The 16,877-nt window shown below is 45.7% G+C and overlaps 1 protein-coding gene across 1 annotated transcript in view; it reads left to right on the top strand.

Annotated features, from left to right (window-relative positions):
- The first annotated feature begins 12,921 nt into the window (after positions 1-12,921).
- Positions 12,922-16,877, top strand: part of RGS8 (regulator of G protein signaling 8) — a 28,764-nt gene continuing 24,808 nt past the window's right edge. The window contains exon 1 of the mRNA XM_064454545.1: positions 12,922-13,111. Within this exon, the coding sequence (XP_064310615.1) occupies positions 13,007-13,111 (105 nt within the window). The 5' untranslated portion in view covers positions 12,922-13,006. The remainder of the gene's footprint in view (positions 13,112-16,877) is intronic.

Raw genomic sequence — 16,877 nt, 5'->3', positions numbered from 1 at the left:
TGCATGTTTTCACAGACTGTTTTTTGCTTCTACCCTCTTTTCCCTGTATGAGACAAACCTGTGGAGAAATGTTGCTATGTCAGCTGTGCTAGAAGATGCAAAGCCCTGGACTCCTCTGTGAAGTTAATCTTTAAGTAATCTTTCATTAGAGGTGTGGTGTGTAAGAAAAGGTTGGTGAATCTGTATTGCTGTACAGTTTGGGTTGGTTGGGGTTTTTTCTCTTCCTCGTGCAGCACAAATCTCCAGGTCTGAGCCAAACTAGCAGTTTAAATATGTTCATCAACTTAATGAGGGTCTGAAGTCTTTGAGGGTGCCTTTATACTATTCCTTTTTGTCCAAAGAGCAAGCAGTAATGCAATTAGTAAATACAGACTCCTCACTGTGTTGGAGGTACTAATGAGACTAATGCTCCGCAGCATGGAGCAGCCTCCCATGCTACAGTATGTTTGCATGTCGAATTAGTAACAAAACCTGGATTATTACTATCTCCAGATTCCTGCACTGATTTCCACATGTTGTCATGATTCCTCTGCTCTTTCTTCAACCTCTTTTCAATGTGTGTGTGTGTGTGTGTATATGATGGACAAGAGAATTGCCTGGGCTCTGGGAGCAGTTGGCTTTGTTGGGAATACAATCACCAGCTGGACACAGGTGCTGCCTGAGGATTTGTTTTGGGTCTTTGCTGGTATGGGTCAGCTTGTGGTGGTTGAATGTATTCCCTGACATGGTCGTCTCAACTCAAGAGAACTTCATGGCTGCCGTACATGGGATGTGAACATTAGGGTGGGCAATAGGATTGTACAAGGAGTGCTCTTGCAGGAGCCAGAGCTGTATGTAAGGCTTCTGTACTCCTTTAACCCTGCTAGCTTGCTGATTTTCTTCTGTTAGATCTGAACAAAACTCTGGTAAAATGGAGAAACAGTTTATTCCCCACCTGTAGGGGAACTGGCTCTGCATGTTTCCATAGATTTGACTGGAACAACCCTCTGGTAAGTTTATCCTACCCTTTTGTAACATTAGAGATAAGTTTTTGGTGTGTTTCAGTATTTTTTCCCCTTCCAGAACAGGAATGTGGCATGCCAGTAGGATTCTCGGCAGCCAAAGTGTTTTTTTCTTGAAAAGTTTCCAAGCCTTACTGGAGTATTTCAGGTTGGGCCAAGCTGGGGAGAGATTGCAGCGTTCAATTTCAGCCATCCCAGATGGCTTGGGTGAGTCTGGCGGCACGGCTTTTGTCCAAACTGCCATAAAGGCAGGAACCGTTCTCAGAACTCAAGCTGGAGTTTAATCCTATATTGCTCTGGTATCTTTCTCTCTAGAGTTAGCTAAATTACAATGTAACTTCGCAGCAACTTCATGAATCCCGTGCCTTGGATACTCAGAGGTTCAGGGTGCTGATTAATTCCCAGTTCTGTTGAAAACAGACCACTGCTATATGAAAATATTATCATTCGTAACAAGCCAGCAGAAGTTTTCAAATAACGTTTTCAGCTGTTTGCAGCTGGATTTGTACCCACTCTTTTACCCCATGGAGTAAAGGGGGAACTACCGCTCCGTACCATCACGCTCCTGTGGCCTGAGTCTGGCAGAAGGACATTTGTGTATACTTTTCTTCTGTCTTGGAGAGCTTGGGGACCTTTGCTCAGACCTGACGAAAGGACGCTCAGTGCGGCGGAAGCCAGAGGACGTTACTTGGGTATACAAAGCTACTTCTGGAGCTAGGCTGTATGCTAGACACGGTGTTGCTGCATGTGAGCAGGAGGTGGTGCTTTGTACATTTGTGTGGTGAATCTGCAACCCCAGGAAGGCGTGGCTCTGCTGCTCTGTATTTCACCCGCATCTCTCCCACTGGGAGGAGTGGAGCAGGTATGGCGTCGGGTGGTGCTGCACTGATGTCCAGCATTTGGCAAATACAGGCAGCCTCAGAAAAAGAGTCTATAATGGTAAGAGCAGAAGGGTAAGGAGAGCTTCTGCTCTTTAATGTAAGGATTTCTATCCCCGCCCCCTTACTTTATACCTTTAGTTGCTTGCACGATGATTTGCTTTGACCACGCTTGCTGTTGTCAGTATATAACCAACCGTTTCATGAGGATGCTTGGTACACTCTTTGGCCCATGTGTTACCAGCAGCAGAAAAGGCATAGACAACTGACAGCCACCTAAACGGTATCAGAGGGAAATCCCCTGTGTAAGCTTCACATGACTTCACCTCTGAACGTTTGGGCTCTTATTTTAGGCTTGTGTTCTAGTTTGTTGGTTTTTTTCAAAGCATTGTTTTATGTAATTGAAAAATGTTGATTACATGCAGTCACCAGCTGTGCCAGCCACAATTTTACAGCGAACAGAGCTCTGTGACAGATAGCCTTTGTGTTTATTGAAATGATAAAGTAGAGCTGAAGAAAAGTGTTATGGCCAGTTCTCCATTATTTTGGTCATATTTTAAATATATTTGTACTTCTGTAGCTATGAGTTCTGTTAAATTATGTGTTATTCTAAAAAGTACTTACTCTTGCTTAATTTAAATCTCTCATAATTTCACAAGGTACCTGCCCATGTAGGTTATTAGAAGAAACGAATACTCAAATTTCTTCTGTATTTTTCATTCCACTCATCACTTCATTAATTCATATGCTCTGTTTTTCCATTCATATAATTTTTAAGCTGTACAGTTTCAGGCGATTTCACCTGCCTTCCTGTGGAAACCACTGCATACCTCCTGTGCTACCAGCAGTACTTTCTGTACACCCATTGACAGCTGAAGTGGCCAAAAGTTGATGCTGCTATAGGCTGTTTGGAGTCTTTTTTTTTCCCCATGTGTATTACTGTTTGTATTTATCAACCTTCACTTTCTGCTCTGTACTGTATAAAGATACTAGATAATATTTTTTGGTGCAAAACCTAGTATTAACTATGTACTTCAGTTAATATTAAAAAAACCACAAACATTCTCAGGAAGGTCACAAAGTACCTGAAAAAGAAAGCAGCAAGCTTTGGCAACACTTTGTGCTTTCCCAAGTAGCAGGTGTATACTGAAGTGAATGATATAAAAACATTTCTGAGAACAGTTAATACAAAGGGCATGTACAGTGGCAGTTTTCTCTGGAACAGCAATGACAGTGTACTATTGGATTTTTTTTATATTATCCTCTATTTGGAGAGTGATAGATTTAAGACATTCTCAGTCCTGAGAATTTTACTTGTTTACTTAGCCATTTGAAGAGAATTGTAGATGAAGGCTTCAGCTCTTTGCTGGTGTCCCTTGAAATGCAGGCTCCTCATTTGTCACCTATTCAATTTTTCTTCTCATTTGATCTTTGTTTGTGTATAAAGAAAAAGCCGTCCAGTACAGTTCTGTAAAAGAAAAGCTTTAAAATGTTTTTTTCTTGTAGCATGAACAGAATTAATTTGACAGCCATTACAGTGCTAGGGCTCTGAGTTGGGTGGTGCCGAGCGGCTCTAATCCTTTCAAACAGCATCACTTCACTTTGAGTGGCAAAACAGCAGTCTCCAGAGCAAAATGGGTGTGGTATTTATCGTGGGTGGTACAGCCCCCGTAACTGTAGAATGCCATTTTCACTGCAGCTCTCTACAAATGTATCAGGGAACAAATAGGAGAGGTGGGTGGATGACAGGCTGACTAGCTCGAGGTCACACCGGGTATTGTCCCAGAGGGAGCATCCCAGGAACACTGTGACAGCTCACATAGAAAGCTAATACATCTCTAACCTCCCATGCTTCTTTACAAGGGAAAAATGCTGGAGTTTAACTAAAAAGTATGAGGTCATATTCATAATAAAAGTTTATAAAAACAAATTATGGAAGGCAAGAGCTTGGTATGGATGTTTGGGATGTCTTGTAAAAATCCCAAGAATGCTTTAAATAGAATTTAAAGTGAAAGCATATAAAGCCATGAATTCTCATTTCATATTTTCACTGTTAATATGGTATAACTAAAGGTAGATCCAGCAAATCCCTGGCAAATATTTTTTTGGGGGGGAGGAGAGAATTATTATTTTAATGAGAGGAGCATAATTTTAGCACAGCTGCCATAGAAATACACAGGTCTAAGCTCTACCCACAACTGCCTTTGGAGATAGCTGGCTGGTTTTAATGCAGTTGCAGGAGCCACATGAAGAAAATGTCTTGCACCATGCTGTTACTAATTTAATTTGTGGAAGATGAGATAAATAGTAATGAGTACAAACACCTATTAAAGGTAGACTCACCAGTTAAATAACTATGCTGACTAAATTAATATACAAGGAAGTACTTTGTAGTCAGGATGACAATCAGCTGGAATGATACTGTCTGAAAGGCAGTTTCTGCATGTTTATCATTTTATTAATGCTACCTGAACAGCCTTCTGTTTAAATCTAAGTTGTGAGCCTGCAGACCTTTTCCTTCATGCCAAGGTAATTTCCACCCCCGCTTTCTGCTCCTCGCTGCTTCCTTGGCAGTGCCAATCAAAGGGTTGCCTGGTGAGCAGCACTTCTTTATTTCAACTAGGAGCAGTTTTTGGGTCCAGCACATTGCATGGCCTCATAAAGAGCTGCTGCAGCACAGGTGAGGAATAGGAATAAGTAACTGAGGTTTGAGGAATATAGGAATAAGGACTGCTTAAGCTGACTTGAAGTAAAATAATATGCAGTTAATTCATGCTGCCATCTTGTGGCTCCTGCTTAGGAGGATTTAAAAATGCTGGAAATTGTCAAAATAATCAGAATCTATCATGCAGAAGTGGGAAATACTGAAGACGTTCTTTAAATTGCCAGTGACACAGATTTTTGTGCATTTTCCTAGGGGTTACTTTTCCCTTTGAAATCATGAAGTTGCCATTTTTTTCCTTAGTCTTTCATGGTAACGTGAACTAAAAGCTGGAGGTGTATAGTGTCTGTTTATCCTCTGTGATACTATACATCTTATTATGGAGAACAGACATGACATAATGTGCAATTATAAAATTTATTACATGTTTTAACAAATTCATAAACAGAAAATGGCATTTAACATGAAAGTCAGTTTATAGTGTTCATTTATGAAGTATACCTGAGGGATAAGTAAAACTGAGGATGAGTAGTCTCACCAAAGTCTGCTGAACACTGTATCCACCCCGGTGTCATAAAAGAAGAAACAATGAGGGTGATCAGGAGGGTGAGTTGCTTAACTGGCCTTGCTTTCAACAGCCAGAACATGATGCTACTGAACAGTAGGAGGTATCTAATTGAGTGTAGGACTTTTATGACCTCTTTGGCAGCTCTTGCGTTTCACTTGACCTTGCTTTTGAACTGATGTAGGTTTGATCCCTCCCTGGAGCTAGGATTGCTCATGCTAATGTCTCAAATGTCTTCTCTGCCTGCGAATGAGTCCCTTAGTCACTGAGGTCCATGTTGCAAGCACAGGTAGAGACTTCAGGAGGCAACGTCTCCTGGCAGCTCCATAGGCTTATCCAGATCTGCCTTCAGGGCACTCTGAGACTATACAAATGATTACCACTTAACTGTTGGCATTTGTCATTTATAACATTTGATGTAATGTTTGACAGATGGTGTGTTAGACTGTGCTGCATAGCTTGTATGGCCAAATGAGACTTAATTTTTTTCCCCCAGGTTTCTGTTCAGCTTGGCTTCTTCCAGGTTGCCTAACTTGGGGCTTGCCTCTTGAGCAACCTTAAGTGCCACTACTAAATAAATAACCACAATTCTCCCTTTATAAGCTTGGGATTAGTTTATATCTCTAAGCTTGCAGGACAAATGCTTTTTGCTTCGTCATGATCCCTTAATATAAGAAATACTTGTGTGTTTCTTGTGAAATGACTGTGACAGCCCTTCCTTTCAGTAGTCCCAGTAAGCATGGCAAATGAGCAGGTCAGCGCTTTCCTTGGTCCTCCTCATATTATTAATGTACGTGTGGGATAATCATGGGAACAGAAAGACCTGTTGAAAAAATGTCAAGAAGGCCAAAATGTTTAATGCTTTATTTTTTCATGTTAGTCACTGTTGAAAAGTTCAAGAGAAAGAAGTGCTGACTAGCACTGCTGGTGATAATGACAAATAGTGAGATCTCTGAATAGAACAGAGGGAAAAAATACGTTCAAGAGGGCTCCAGGGAAATCAGGTGGTCTCAAGCTGTCTGGGTGTCAGGGATCTTATTAAAATGTTAGCTGAAGCGATTTCAGAATAATTTGTAGTGATTTTTGACAAATTATATTTGATATGTGAGGCATCTGACTGCCATAAAAGTTGCTGCAGTACCTGTCTCTAGAAGGAATAAAAAGAGGACCTGGGTAATTACAGATCATTTTAATCTTCATTTGCAGAAGAAAAAAATCTGTAACAAAAACAGTCTGGAAGATGTTGGACAAGTAAACCATGTGGTTTTTTTTGAGAAAAGTCATCTCAAACCACAGTAATACCGTCCTATGACACAATTAAACGGTCTTACTGCTAGGGGAGAGGCAGTACTTGAGAATATACCAAGGGTTTTTGGCATAGTCATCCCTAATGTGACTCTGCGTGAAACTGGGTAAAAAATGATTAGATGATGCTACCCAGGGAAAAAAACCCGACATTTAAATGAGCATTTTCACATGTTTGTCCCTTTCAATTTGAAATAGAATAAAAACCAGTTTCTTATATTTATTAACAAACTAGAACAAATCTGGTAGCTGGGAGAATCTGTAGCCTGTTGGGAGAGGGATACAGCTGGGATTCAAACCTTGACAAATGGAGAAATGTCATGGAAAATATAGGATGCCATGCGATACAGATAAATGCAAGTTGCTGTATTTAGGAGAAAAAAACCAGCTCTGTGGACAGCAGCAGACGACCGGCTGTTCTGACAGCAGAAACTGCTGGCATTTATACTGGGTCACAGGCTAAACATGAGTCAACAAACTTGTCCTATTGTGAAAAAGCAAATACCACGCTGGGGTGTAAACAGTAATGCAGACAGCAAAACACACATTGCCGTCTCTTCGTTCTGCTCAGTGTGGTGTGGTCTCAGCTACAATACCTAATTTGGGGTTTGGAGCTGTGCCCTTGAGGAGAACCTGCATGCTGCCTGTGCTTGCGGACCAGCAAAGAGCAGCACTGTTCGCTCACTGCCTTGTGACTCGGGTGTCAAATGGTTCTCTTTGATACAGAAAAGCTGTTTCCTCCTGTCTGCCAGCAAGGAAGGCAGAGACTGATGTGAGAGTTGAACGGGTGAAAAAATTGGGTTCTCTTTTTGGTGTCACATGTGGTCCTAAAGCTTGATTCCTGGCCCATGCAGAGTTGACCTGTTATGCTGGTGTGCTTTGACAGTTCTACATTTGACTATCCTGTTTAGTGGGTGTTGATGTTTTCCAAGAGGGAGAGAGGTACCGATGTTAAGGAAGTTTTGAAAGTCCATTCTTCTATTTTTTACTTAAACTCACGGCATATTTCTCTCAGATTTAACCTTATATACCCAGTGGATGATCACGTTCCCAACACTGTATTTTTTTTAAGAGCAGAGGTACGTTTACATCATAGCTTTGTTGCAGATTCCGAGTGCTGCCTGAAGTCCACGGGACTCCTGGAACTTGCATCCACGTTGCCTTCGTAGGCAGTCTGAGCTCAGGATCTTCTAGTTCTGGATCAACCTCAGTTGCCCAGGCTGCTGTGGGGACTTGGGCACATCTTGTCTGCCTGCTGTCAGTCAGTGTCTTTGCAAAGGCAGATTTGGTAGACGGAAAATCCTGAAACCCTCTCTCTGTGGGTAACCTTGTTTGGACATCTTTAGTCATGCATAAGGAGGCTACAAGCAGGATACGCACAACTTGGCTAATAAATATAGCTTTATGGCTTTAGCACACAGTGAGAGCAGGTAGGTTTTAACCAGCTGCTAGACCAAGTGTTAGTATGCTTCCACCCTCCTCTCCCTAAGACATCCGAAGAGTCTTTGCTGGCCCTGTAGGCATTGCCAGGAGCAGAGGGCTGGTCTCCAATGCTCGCTGCAGCAGATCCTTAATGGTGCTCAGTTGCCGTCTTCTGCCTCTCTGAGTATTTCCTACAGAAGTGTCAATATTGATGCTTGTCTCCTTGAATCTTTGAGCTACTGACTTCCCCTGCTGCAACAGTCCTGTAACTTTGTCTTATCTGGCATAGCTCTGTTTTATATCTCTTTTCACTTCTTGGCAATTTCTTCTGCCTATTTGAGGGAGCTGGGCTGCATTGAAGTTAGGTGTTGGGCCCTTGGACACTGTTGAACCCCTTGGAGAGGTGGGTGGAAGGTTACAGAGAGATGATTACACTGTCCCCAGTCTTGGAGGCAGTGTCAGCATCAGGCAAGTGATGGGTTAGGCTGACAGGAAGGGAGTAAGGTAAGAGCCAACCTTCAGCACCAGAGCAGCTCCATCTTACCACAGGTGTTGATTCTGGGGGCTGCCTTGCCTGCCTTCCTAGAGGACAGACCTTCCCAACTCATGGCTACTTAAAAGGGACTTTCTGCTGCCTCACAGCATGGCTCCAGGTTTTGCTGGGCTGCAGTGATAGAAATCTAAAAGACAAGTTAACCTGCAGGTGCTTAGTCAGAGCTGGCAAGTGATTTTTTCCAGGCATGCAAGCCAGTTCTCAGGATCAAAATGGCTGGACTGTGTTTATTTATCTTGGCCAGTGTCATGAGAGCATCTAAATGCAACAGTCTGGGCAGTGAAGAGGGATGACTTAGTTCTTGGGCCTCTTGTTCTTTGCCAAATGGTGCTTGGGTCACACCATCTTCCACAAAGGGTAAAGACACACACGTCTTCTCTCCAAGTGCACCACTCTTTAAATAGAGGCTCAGCAGTTTCCCCAGATGTTAGTTCAGCAACGCAAGGCCTAAACAAACAGCAACAGATGGGAAGTCCCCTGTTGTTGTGCACCACAAAGCCAGAATACGACTCCAAAACACATTTTGCAGAGTTGCTGCTCACAGCAGGTTAGTTTAAGCGAGTAGTGAGCTACAGACAAAGGAAATGAGAGAGCAGCAGGAACATTGTTATATCTTTCTCTGTTGTGATTAAGAAGGAGCACTGGAAGATGACGGCTCACCTCTGAGCTCTGTGTGTTGCTGCTGCAGCAAGGGTAAATGCAGAATTAATAGTGGAGGTTTTTAAGACTTTGTTTCTCCAGAAAAGCTTTACCAAGAGTGTTGCTCCCAGAGGCATTTACTTTAGGAGAGAGAGATGTTATCTCAAGAGTCCTTTTGCAAAAGAGCTTTCTGTGAATGATGTTTTAAGAAGAAAGACCTACAGAAACTATGCTTTCCCACAGAAGATTAATCTGTTTTGCAGAGCTTTTCCTTGTATGTTTCAGAAAACTCATTTCTGTCTCCATTTATTTGAAAACAACACTCAATGGTTGTAGCCTCTGGTCTGTTGGTCCCCGGTGATGTGGTGGTCTCCCTTACCTCCCAGGCAGGACGTCAGTCACACGGAAGTTACAGTACAGCTGTCTGCGGTCGATGCCTTTGTTCAGTACCACCTCTGGCTTGGACTCTGCTCACAGACATTCAAAGCCCTGGGTCACTGTCCTTTCTGGAAGTCTCATCCCACACTGCTTTCAGAGAGGTGTCCAGGAACATGGCTCCAGGACTGGGGACTAGTGAAACCAGAGGCTACACAAGCAGTCCCAATTCAGTGCTTTTTCTCTTGGTTGCCCCATGGGAGTGAATTTACCTTTTCTTCCATTTGCAAGCCCAGTTTAGTTAATAAAAGGCTTTACTGGAGTCCCGGGGTCACAAATTCAGTCAGATGAGTGGCAGTATCGTGCTGTTTCCGAGCAGTGCCAGCACTACCACATGATGGAACCTGGACCTAAAAGACCTCTTAGGGTGTGAGGCATCTGAAAAACTCCTAAGTGACTAGCTTTGGGGCTTATATTCCCAAGGCTGGGTATTGCTGGATTCACAGCCTCATTTAAGTAGGGCAGAATATATGTGTGTGAGGGGAAGGGGAGAGAAATGTCACAGGCAGGTGGACTGCCCGTGAAGCTGTCTGCCCCTGCAGGGACCAGGCTTCCCAAGGTGGATCCAAGCCATCAGACTTTACAGCCAGGACAAACTGCTAATTTCAGTAATGGCACTGCCCTGGCTGCCTGCTTTGAAAAATGCTTGGGTTTTGTTTATGCACAAGGGAGTCGTGTTCTGTGAGTGCCCCATCCACCACAGGGGATGTCTCTGTGAGCAAAGGGCCAGCACTAATGCCACCCTGTGTGGCTGTGAATGAATTCGCCTTTTATTCAGCGCTCTCCACCCCTGCTGAGCCAAGAGCCCTGCACGGCTCATAGGCGTGCATAGATGCTGCCATTTGCAGCGCTCCTTCAGCCGGGCTTCCACACCCTGGTGCCTCTAATCCCGGACAAAACCGGGGCTGTGGAGCAGCAAACACAACGAGACCTCTATTCTTAGCCTGGAAAGCCTCAAAGCCAGTCCTCTGGACTGTAGGGCGATGAATATGCAGTTGCTGGAGCTCTCGACAAAGCCGAGTGAATAGCAGCATTTGTCGTTAGCCCTGAACATACACTCCTCTCCTATTGGATCTGTAGCCTTCACTGCAGCTTTTCCCAGTTACATAAATATGGCCTATTTTCTCCTCACAATTTAACATCTTGCTCGCTAAGTTTAGGTTTTCGCACACATACAAAACAAACCCTCTGATTTTTCACACGCAGCTGGAAATCTTGGCTCACCCGGAAAGAAGCCGTCCCTGCCCACATAAAGCCTTCACAATGGTGACGAGCAGCGGCACTGACGGTGTCCCCTTGTGAGTGGCACGACCCTGTGACATCCTGGACACCGCATTGCAAATCATCTGAGGTGCCTTGTCCTTTTTTCCCCCGGGGAAAGTCAGACCTCAGCCGTGTGGCTGCAAGGATGCCAGAGGGCCTGCCTCCCTGGCAGGCTGCACGATATCCTGGAGACTGGAAGGCTGGCTGCATGCTTTGGGGCACACAGCAGATGGCTCCTCACTCCCCAGAAGACACTGATGTGGTTATTATTTTCCCCAAAGATGGTTCACCCCCATCCCCCTGAGTGTACTGGGAGGTTGCACTGCAGTATATCTGCATTAAGAACAGCCCTATAGAGAATGAATGTCATTTGGAAATCTCCCAGGTCCAGGGTAAGAAAGCTGACTTGCATCCACTGAGACTCCAGGTGGCTTGATTAGTGATATAAGTAATACAGATGCACAGGGCTGGGAAACAGATGCCTGAACCCACCTTGCAGTGATATTCTTCCCTACTTCAGCAGCCTAAAGGGATCCAGCTCCCCAGTGCTGCTGGGGTCTCTCTGTGGTGGGAAAATGGTCAGGATCTTGACAGAGCATGAAATCTCAGCTTCTTACTCCTGTTGCAGGGCAAGTAAGGATACCTCATCGGAGGTCCTCAGATGATCATCCCCTGAGCTGAGGTATGTGCTGCTATAGTCAGAGAAGCCATCCGCAGCTATGGATCCACCGTGAGACCTTTTCTATTCCAGGGTTGATGGCATGTTGTGACTTCAAATATGTTCTGACAGCTGCTGGCAGAGTGACCCATGAAGGAGATGTTTCCTGGAGCTGGGCACCAAAGTCCTGAGGCCAGCTGAGCAGGCAGGCGGTTGGGGTGCCGGATTTTGGCTCAGTAGCACTAGGTCCTATCCTGTTCTGCTCTAGATATGTGTGCGTGAGATCTCAGGTGAGTCTTGAAGGTGTATTATTGAAGGTAGTCACTTAGAGATAGAGACGGACCTGGCAATGTGGTGTAGTCTTAGGTTAACTGCTGTGGAGGGCATTGACTTGGAGACTTCCTGCACTTGTAATTCAGTGTGTAACACTTACTGATTTTTATTAAAGGCAGCCATATAGCTTGGTATCCATGGGTCTCTGAAATCACCAGTAGGAAACCTTAGAGTAGGGAGCTGTGGCAAACAGGTGACTGGGGGGTTTCAGGGGAGGGTGTAATCAGCCCCTCTGAGTGGTAAGCCACTAAGGCAGAAAAGGGGAAGAGGTATGGAATCTTTCAAAAAGCTGAAAAAGGCATTAGGCATAAAGCTCTCGCTTCCTTCCAAAGAAGCGTACGCTTCTAAGCATGTGATGCTTCAGAAAAGCACATTGTAAAAATATGTGGAGTGAGGAATTGGTGCCCCTTCACAGAGGATTATGGCTAGATCTCTGAATCCCTGGCGTTTTGGGTCTGTCATTCCAGCAGATCAGTAGAGTGTCAGGGACCGCAGACAGCTCTGCACACAGCTTTCTGTGCAACATGGAAATGGGAGGTATTATTGCTGGAGTGTCTTTCCACACCCTCCAACAGCCCTGCCATGCCTTTGGATCTGTATTGGCAAAACCTGGATAATGGGAATTGGGGGGGAGAGGCTGAGCTTTAAATGATGCTGGAGCTTTGGGCATGTGCAACCCACTTTCTTTTTGTCTTGATGCAATGCCATCTTTAAAAGCTCTGGGTCAGGCTAGCCCTATGCCAGCCCTCAGCACAGCTGAGGAGGACTGGGGTTGGGGATTTTTTTAATGTTCAAAGGAGAGAAGGAATCATCAAAGAAGAGCTGAACTCTGTATCACTGCAAGCCTTTCCTGCCCTCTAGTATGGCCCTTCCCCTCCCAGGTAAAAGCAAACAAAGACAACAAAGCCCCTGGTGCCCAGGCAGCAGTTTTCCTTGCTCCAATAGTCCATGAGGACCTAATCTCTTCCCCGTCCCTTTTTCCCCACCGCGTCCTTGGTCAGCAGCGGATGCTGGCGAGTTCTCTACGGGCAGCCGCCAGCCTGCGGCAATAATGAGAGCAAGTCAGGCAGTGCCATCCTATACAAGCCTCTGTCTGCTCTGCGTGTGTGCATCTGTGAGAGCGCGAGCTCTCGCTCTCCCTTCTCCCCCTTCCCTCTGTTTTGTAACCCCCCTCCTTCCACCAGCTCTTGTTCTTTTCATGAGATGCAGGGCTAGGGAGCCAGGAAAAGTGGTACAGTGCTGCTGCTCCTCCAGAGATAACTGTGGCCGGGCTGGGTCCTTCGCCCTCCCCGATGCTCCGGGAGTCTGCAGACATTATTCCTCAGGGTCCCAACCAGCCATGTCCATCAAGCACCAAAAGCCACGTAGCCACCACCCTGCTGCCAGCTGCAAGACAGGTAAGAGCTAGGAGGGCCTTGGTGGGTGATGAAAGGCCCTGTGGTCCTCCACTTGGTTACGAGGCCCTGAGGGAGGGATTTTTACTTGTTCCTGGCCCGGTTTTCTGGGGGAGAAGGATGGCTCTGCAGGCAAAGCGGGAGGGGAAGGGTGCTGCTTAGATGTCACTCCTATTAATGTCATGGCTGCGCTTCTCCCGGTGCATTAATCTTCCTGTGGTGTCTTAGGAATGGTCAAAGGGACACAGACACAGCTTCTAATTAGCAGGCGGGGAAAAAGAACAGCTTATTTCTTACATCAACCCCAGCCCAGCCCTGGCTGGGCTGATAGAGGGGCAGGACTTGTTCTGAGGTGATCTCCGTTTCAATGGGATTAGTGGTGGGCCTTTGATGATGGGAAAACATCAGTCTGTGGTGGTGCCTGCAGCTTTGAGATCTTCACCATCTTTTCATTTTTTTCTCCCCTTTGCTGTTGTTGTTATTTTAAAATGGTGGATTGTATTTCCTTTGAACATTTGGCTATCTGTGACATTGTGACTAACACCCAAACTGAACACCGGGGCTGAGCTAGTTAAAAATAAGACTAATTGGAGCGAAAGGAGAATGAGTTGGAGGCGAGAGAACTGCACTGAGCAGAGGCTGTAGTGAAAACTTGCAGATGGCAGGAGCGTGTGCACAATTTGGGGGAAGAACTGGGGGCTAACCCAAGGGGGCTCATTTTCCTGCAGTCCTGACTGCGGAGCTGCTGTAATTCATGGAGATCCCTGCAGCAGCAAGGGCCGTCTTTTTGCTGTTTGATGAGTGGGGGGAATAAGCTGGTAATCTGGCACAGCTAAGAAATACTAGGGACCTGTTGTGTTAGCGCCGTCTCTCTGTGGCTATCACTGCACCTGATCCCAGAGGAATGCAGTTGCATTCCTCCGTCTGGGGAGTGTACACATTGCATAAAAGGCTGTGCTTTTGCTGTCCTGTTGTGCTGCCCTACTCTGAGACTCATGCCTGCAGCCCCAGGCTGCAGAACTCTTTCAAAGCAGCGCTGTCTGCACTGGCAGGACGAGCCTGGCCTGTTGCCCTGCAGTCCTTCCATGCAGCTCTAGAGACGTTGCCCAGTCCTGAGGGCTTGACCAGTGCAGGTGTTGGCAGAGCTCAGTGTGCATCTCTATCCAGACCGGCAGGAGACAGGCAATGATTTCTGGCCAGTCTCCCCAGGAGAAACTGGTGCTGGATGCAACAGACGTTTTTATGAAAGAACCACCGTCTGCTGGAGAAAGAGGATGAGCCCATCTAACTCACCTCATTTATGTTTTAATTAAAGCTAGAGGAGCATCCTCCAGAGATGAAAGAGAAATCCCAGCTCACCCATGTGGTTAACTCTGTAGTTCACTGTACAAATATCCATTCAACTGCTCACATGTTTAAAGTTAAGCACGTGCTCAGGTGTTTTGCTGTGGTGGAAATGACCTCCCAGTGCCACGCTGTGTATCTGTATAATGGTAAATAGTCCCAGTAAATCCTTGCTGTGGGACCTGGATGCCCTGTAAGCCTGAGCCTTTGAAATAACAGTGGTAAGAGCAAAGCAGCATAGACCTTGCCCGTCATAAATCTATTTGTGACTGCAACCCCGAGATCTAGGGGCTGATTTGTAACATTCAGTAAATGACTAGTTTGCAGTGTTCAGCTCACAAAACGTAGGCTGCTTGCATGCACCTTGAATGATATCGCAGCAGAAAATTAACCCCACCTGTCAGCAAGCTTCACCCCCTGGCCTGCCTCAAGCATCAGAGCTCAATCAAAATGTGCAAGGGATGGAGGATCTGCGGTAGGGGATCTTTGCGGAGCTCTGTCTGTTGGGGTGGATCTGTCTCGACTTCCCAGCCATACACACCAACTGCATTACAGACACTGCCATATTGACAGCAGCAGCGATGCTGAAAGCTGGGAGGACTCCAAGGCTGCACAGAGCAGCTCTGTGTCAACTCCAATCCTTTCTGCCTCCCTGCTCCACACTAACAGCATCCTCTCCAACACACAGGCAGAGGCACCGGCGTGCTTCTTTACATGTTACTGCTCCTGGGCATGGAGGCATGTTTCCTCAGAGAACAATTATGAAATTGTAATAAAGTGCTTTAAAGGGGAAATTCTTCCCTTTGATTCCTATCTTGCATGCTGCCTCTCTCAGCCTGGAGCCTTCCATGCTGCTTAGCTGTTGGTTTTGCGTCCTACCTGCCTGGAGGAACTGGGGAGGGAGTTGGGAGCGTGCAGGCTGGGGCCAGGAGCCATCTCGCAGTGGAGGCATCTGTTCTGCTGCAGCAGTCACAACGCCCAAGAGCTGCAAATATGTCCAGGAGACACTTTTAGCATTCACACAGAGGAGAATTTTAATAGCTGCCGTGCTCTCGAGCTAAGCCAGAGACAGAACCATGGGTAACACTTTATGTAACTAATTTTGGTTTTTAAACACAGCCTTTTATTTTCAAGGGGAGCTCAACCCAGTGGGTGTCTCCTATCTCCTTCTCTGCCTTGTTAGCACATAAAAGGTGGCTTCTTTTATCAACCCCCCCATGCAGCATATCAGCTGCTTGGTTTCCTCACCTACCTGTGAAACTCAAGCTCTCCTTGTTTCACCTTTCAGGATTTCCTGCTTGCCTGGGCTGATGTGGAAAATTATTTGAGGTTTAAAGTGACTAGAAAAATTAACCCCTTAAAAACATTCTGAGCTACATCTGTGGATGTTTCCTGGCGTTACTGGAGTTCCTTTTTTAGAAAGGGGAGCTGTTCTTGTGGCTCTCTTCACAAGTAAGACAAGTCTGTGATTTGTTTTGCAGTTTAGGACGTTATCCAAGTTAGTCGTAATTCTATCCTGCCAAGACAGTCACCTCGTGCTGGACCAAGTGAGTTTTTCCCTGGACCCTCAAACAAGCAGGCAGGCAGCCTGGCACAGTGAGCAGAGCATTGCATGTCAGATGTCAGTTACGAACAATTTTCTTCCAGCTTTAATTGCAAACAGTGGTGGAGAACAGCAAGTGCTGGAGGTAAATTAATTACTAATTTGATTTACCTTGGGATTAGGCCCATATAGGTACCAGACTGGATTCTGGGTAAATTTTGAATGACGATGTGTCAGAGGAGATCAAATGACACTTCGCATCATGAAAGATTTGCTAGGATTGTCATTCCAGGTCAAGGGTTGCTCCTTCCAGTCCTCCAGCAAAAACCAAAGCCACCTTGGGTCACAGCAGAAGTGGACCATGGCTGGAGGCTTGGGGCTGAGCCAAACGCAGGCCTTGCAGCAGGCAGGTCACCTGAATTCCCAAAGCAGTGACTACTGTGGGAGGCAGCTGGCCCCAGGTAATTGGCATTTTGCAGTCACAGAGCCTACATCGCTGAGCATCTTCCAGAGAGATCACTGAGGCAACAGCATCTCATGAAAATCATACCTAAGAATTACTTCAGCTGTGGGAATGTAGCTGCCAAACACCACAGCAGTCTGAAGAAGCACATTCTTGGCACTAGGGGAAAACCTCTTGGACTAACAAGTCATGAAGCACACCCTTGAACAAGCTCCTTGCAACACAGCACTAGAAAAGAGAACTGCTGGCACAGAACCAGGAAAAGTAGCAAAGTAAGAGGGAACTCAACACCAGAGAAGTTTAAAGCCCGTGTGGCATGTATCACTGTAAATATGACAAGGCCACAGTCAGAAATGAGAAGTGGAAGCGACAGTGGCAGGCTTGGTGTGACGGCTCGTTAAGCATAAAAAAAATGGAAT

Source organism: Phalacrocorax carbo, chromosome 6 (genome assembly GCF_963921805.1).
Source record: "Phalacrocorax carbo chromosome 6, bPhaCar2.1, whole genome shotgun sequence".
Lineage (NCBI taxonomy): Eukaryota > Metazoa > Chordata > Aves > Suliformes > Phalacrocoracidae > Phalacrocorax > Phalacrocorax carbo.
The sequence above is the reverse complement of the archived record's forward strand: the minus strand, read 5'-3'. Positions and strand labels throughout refer to the sequence as shown.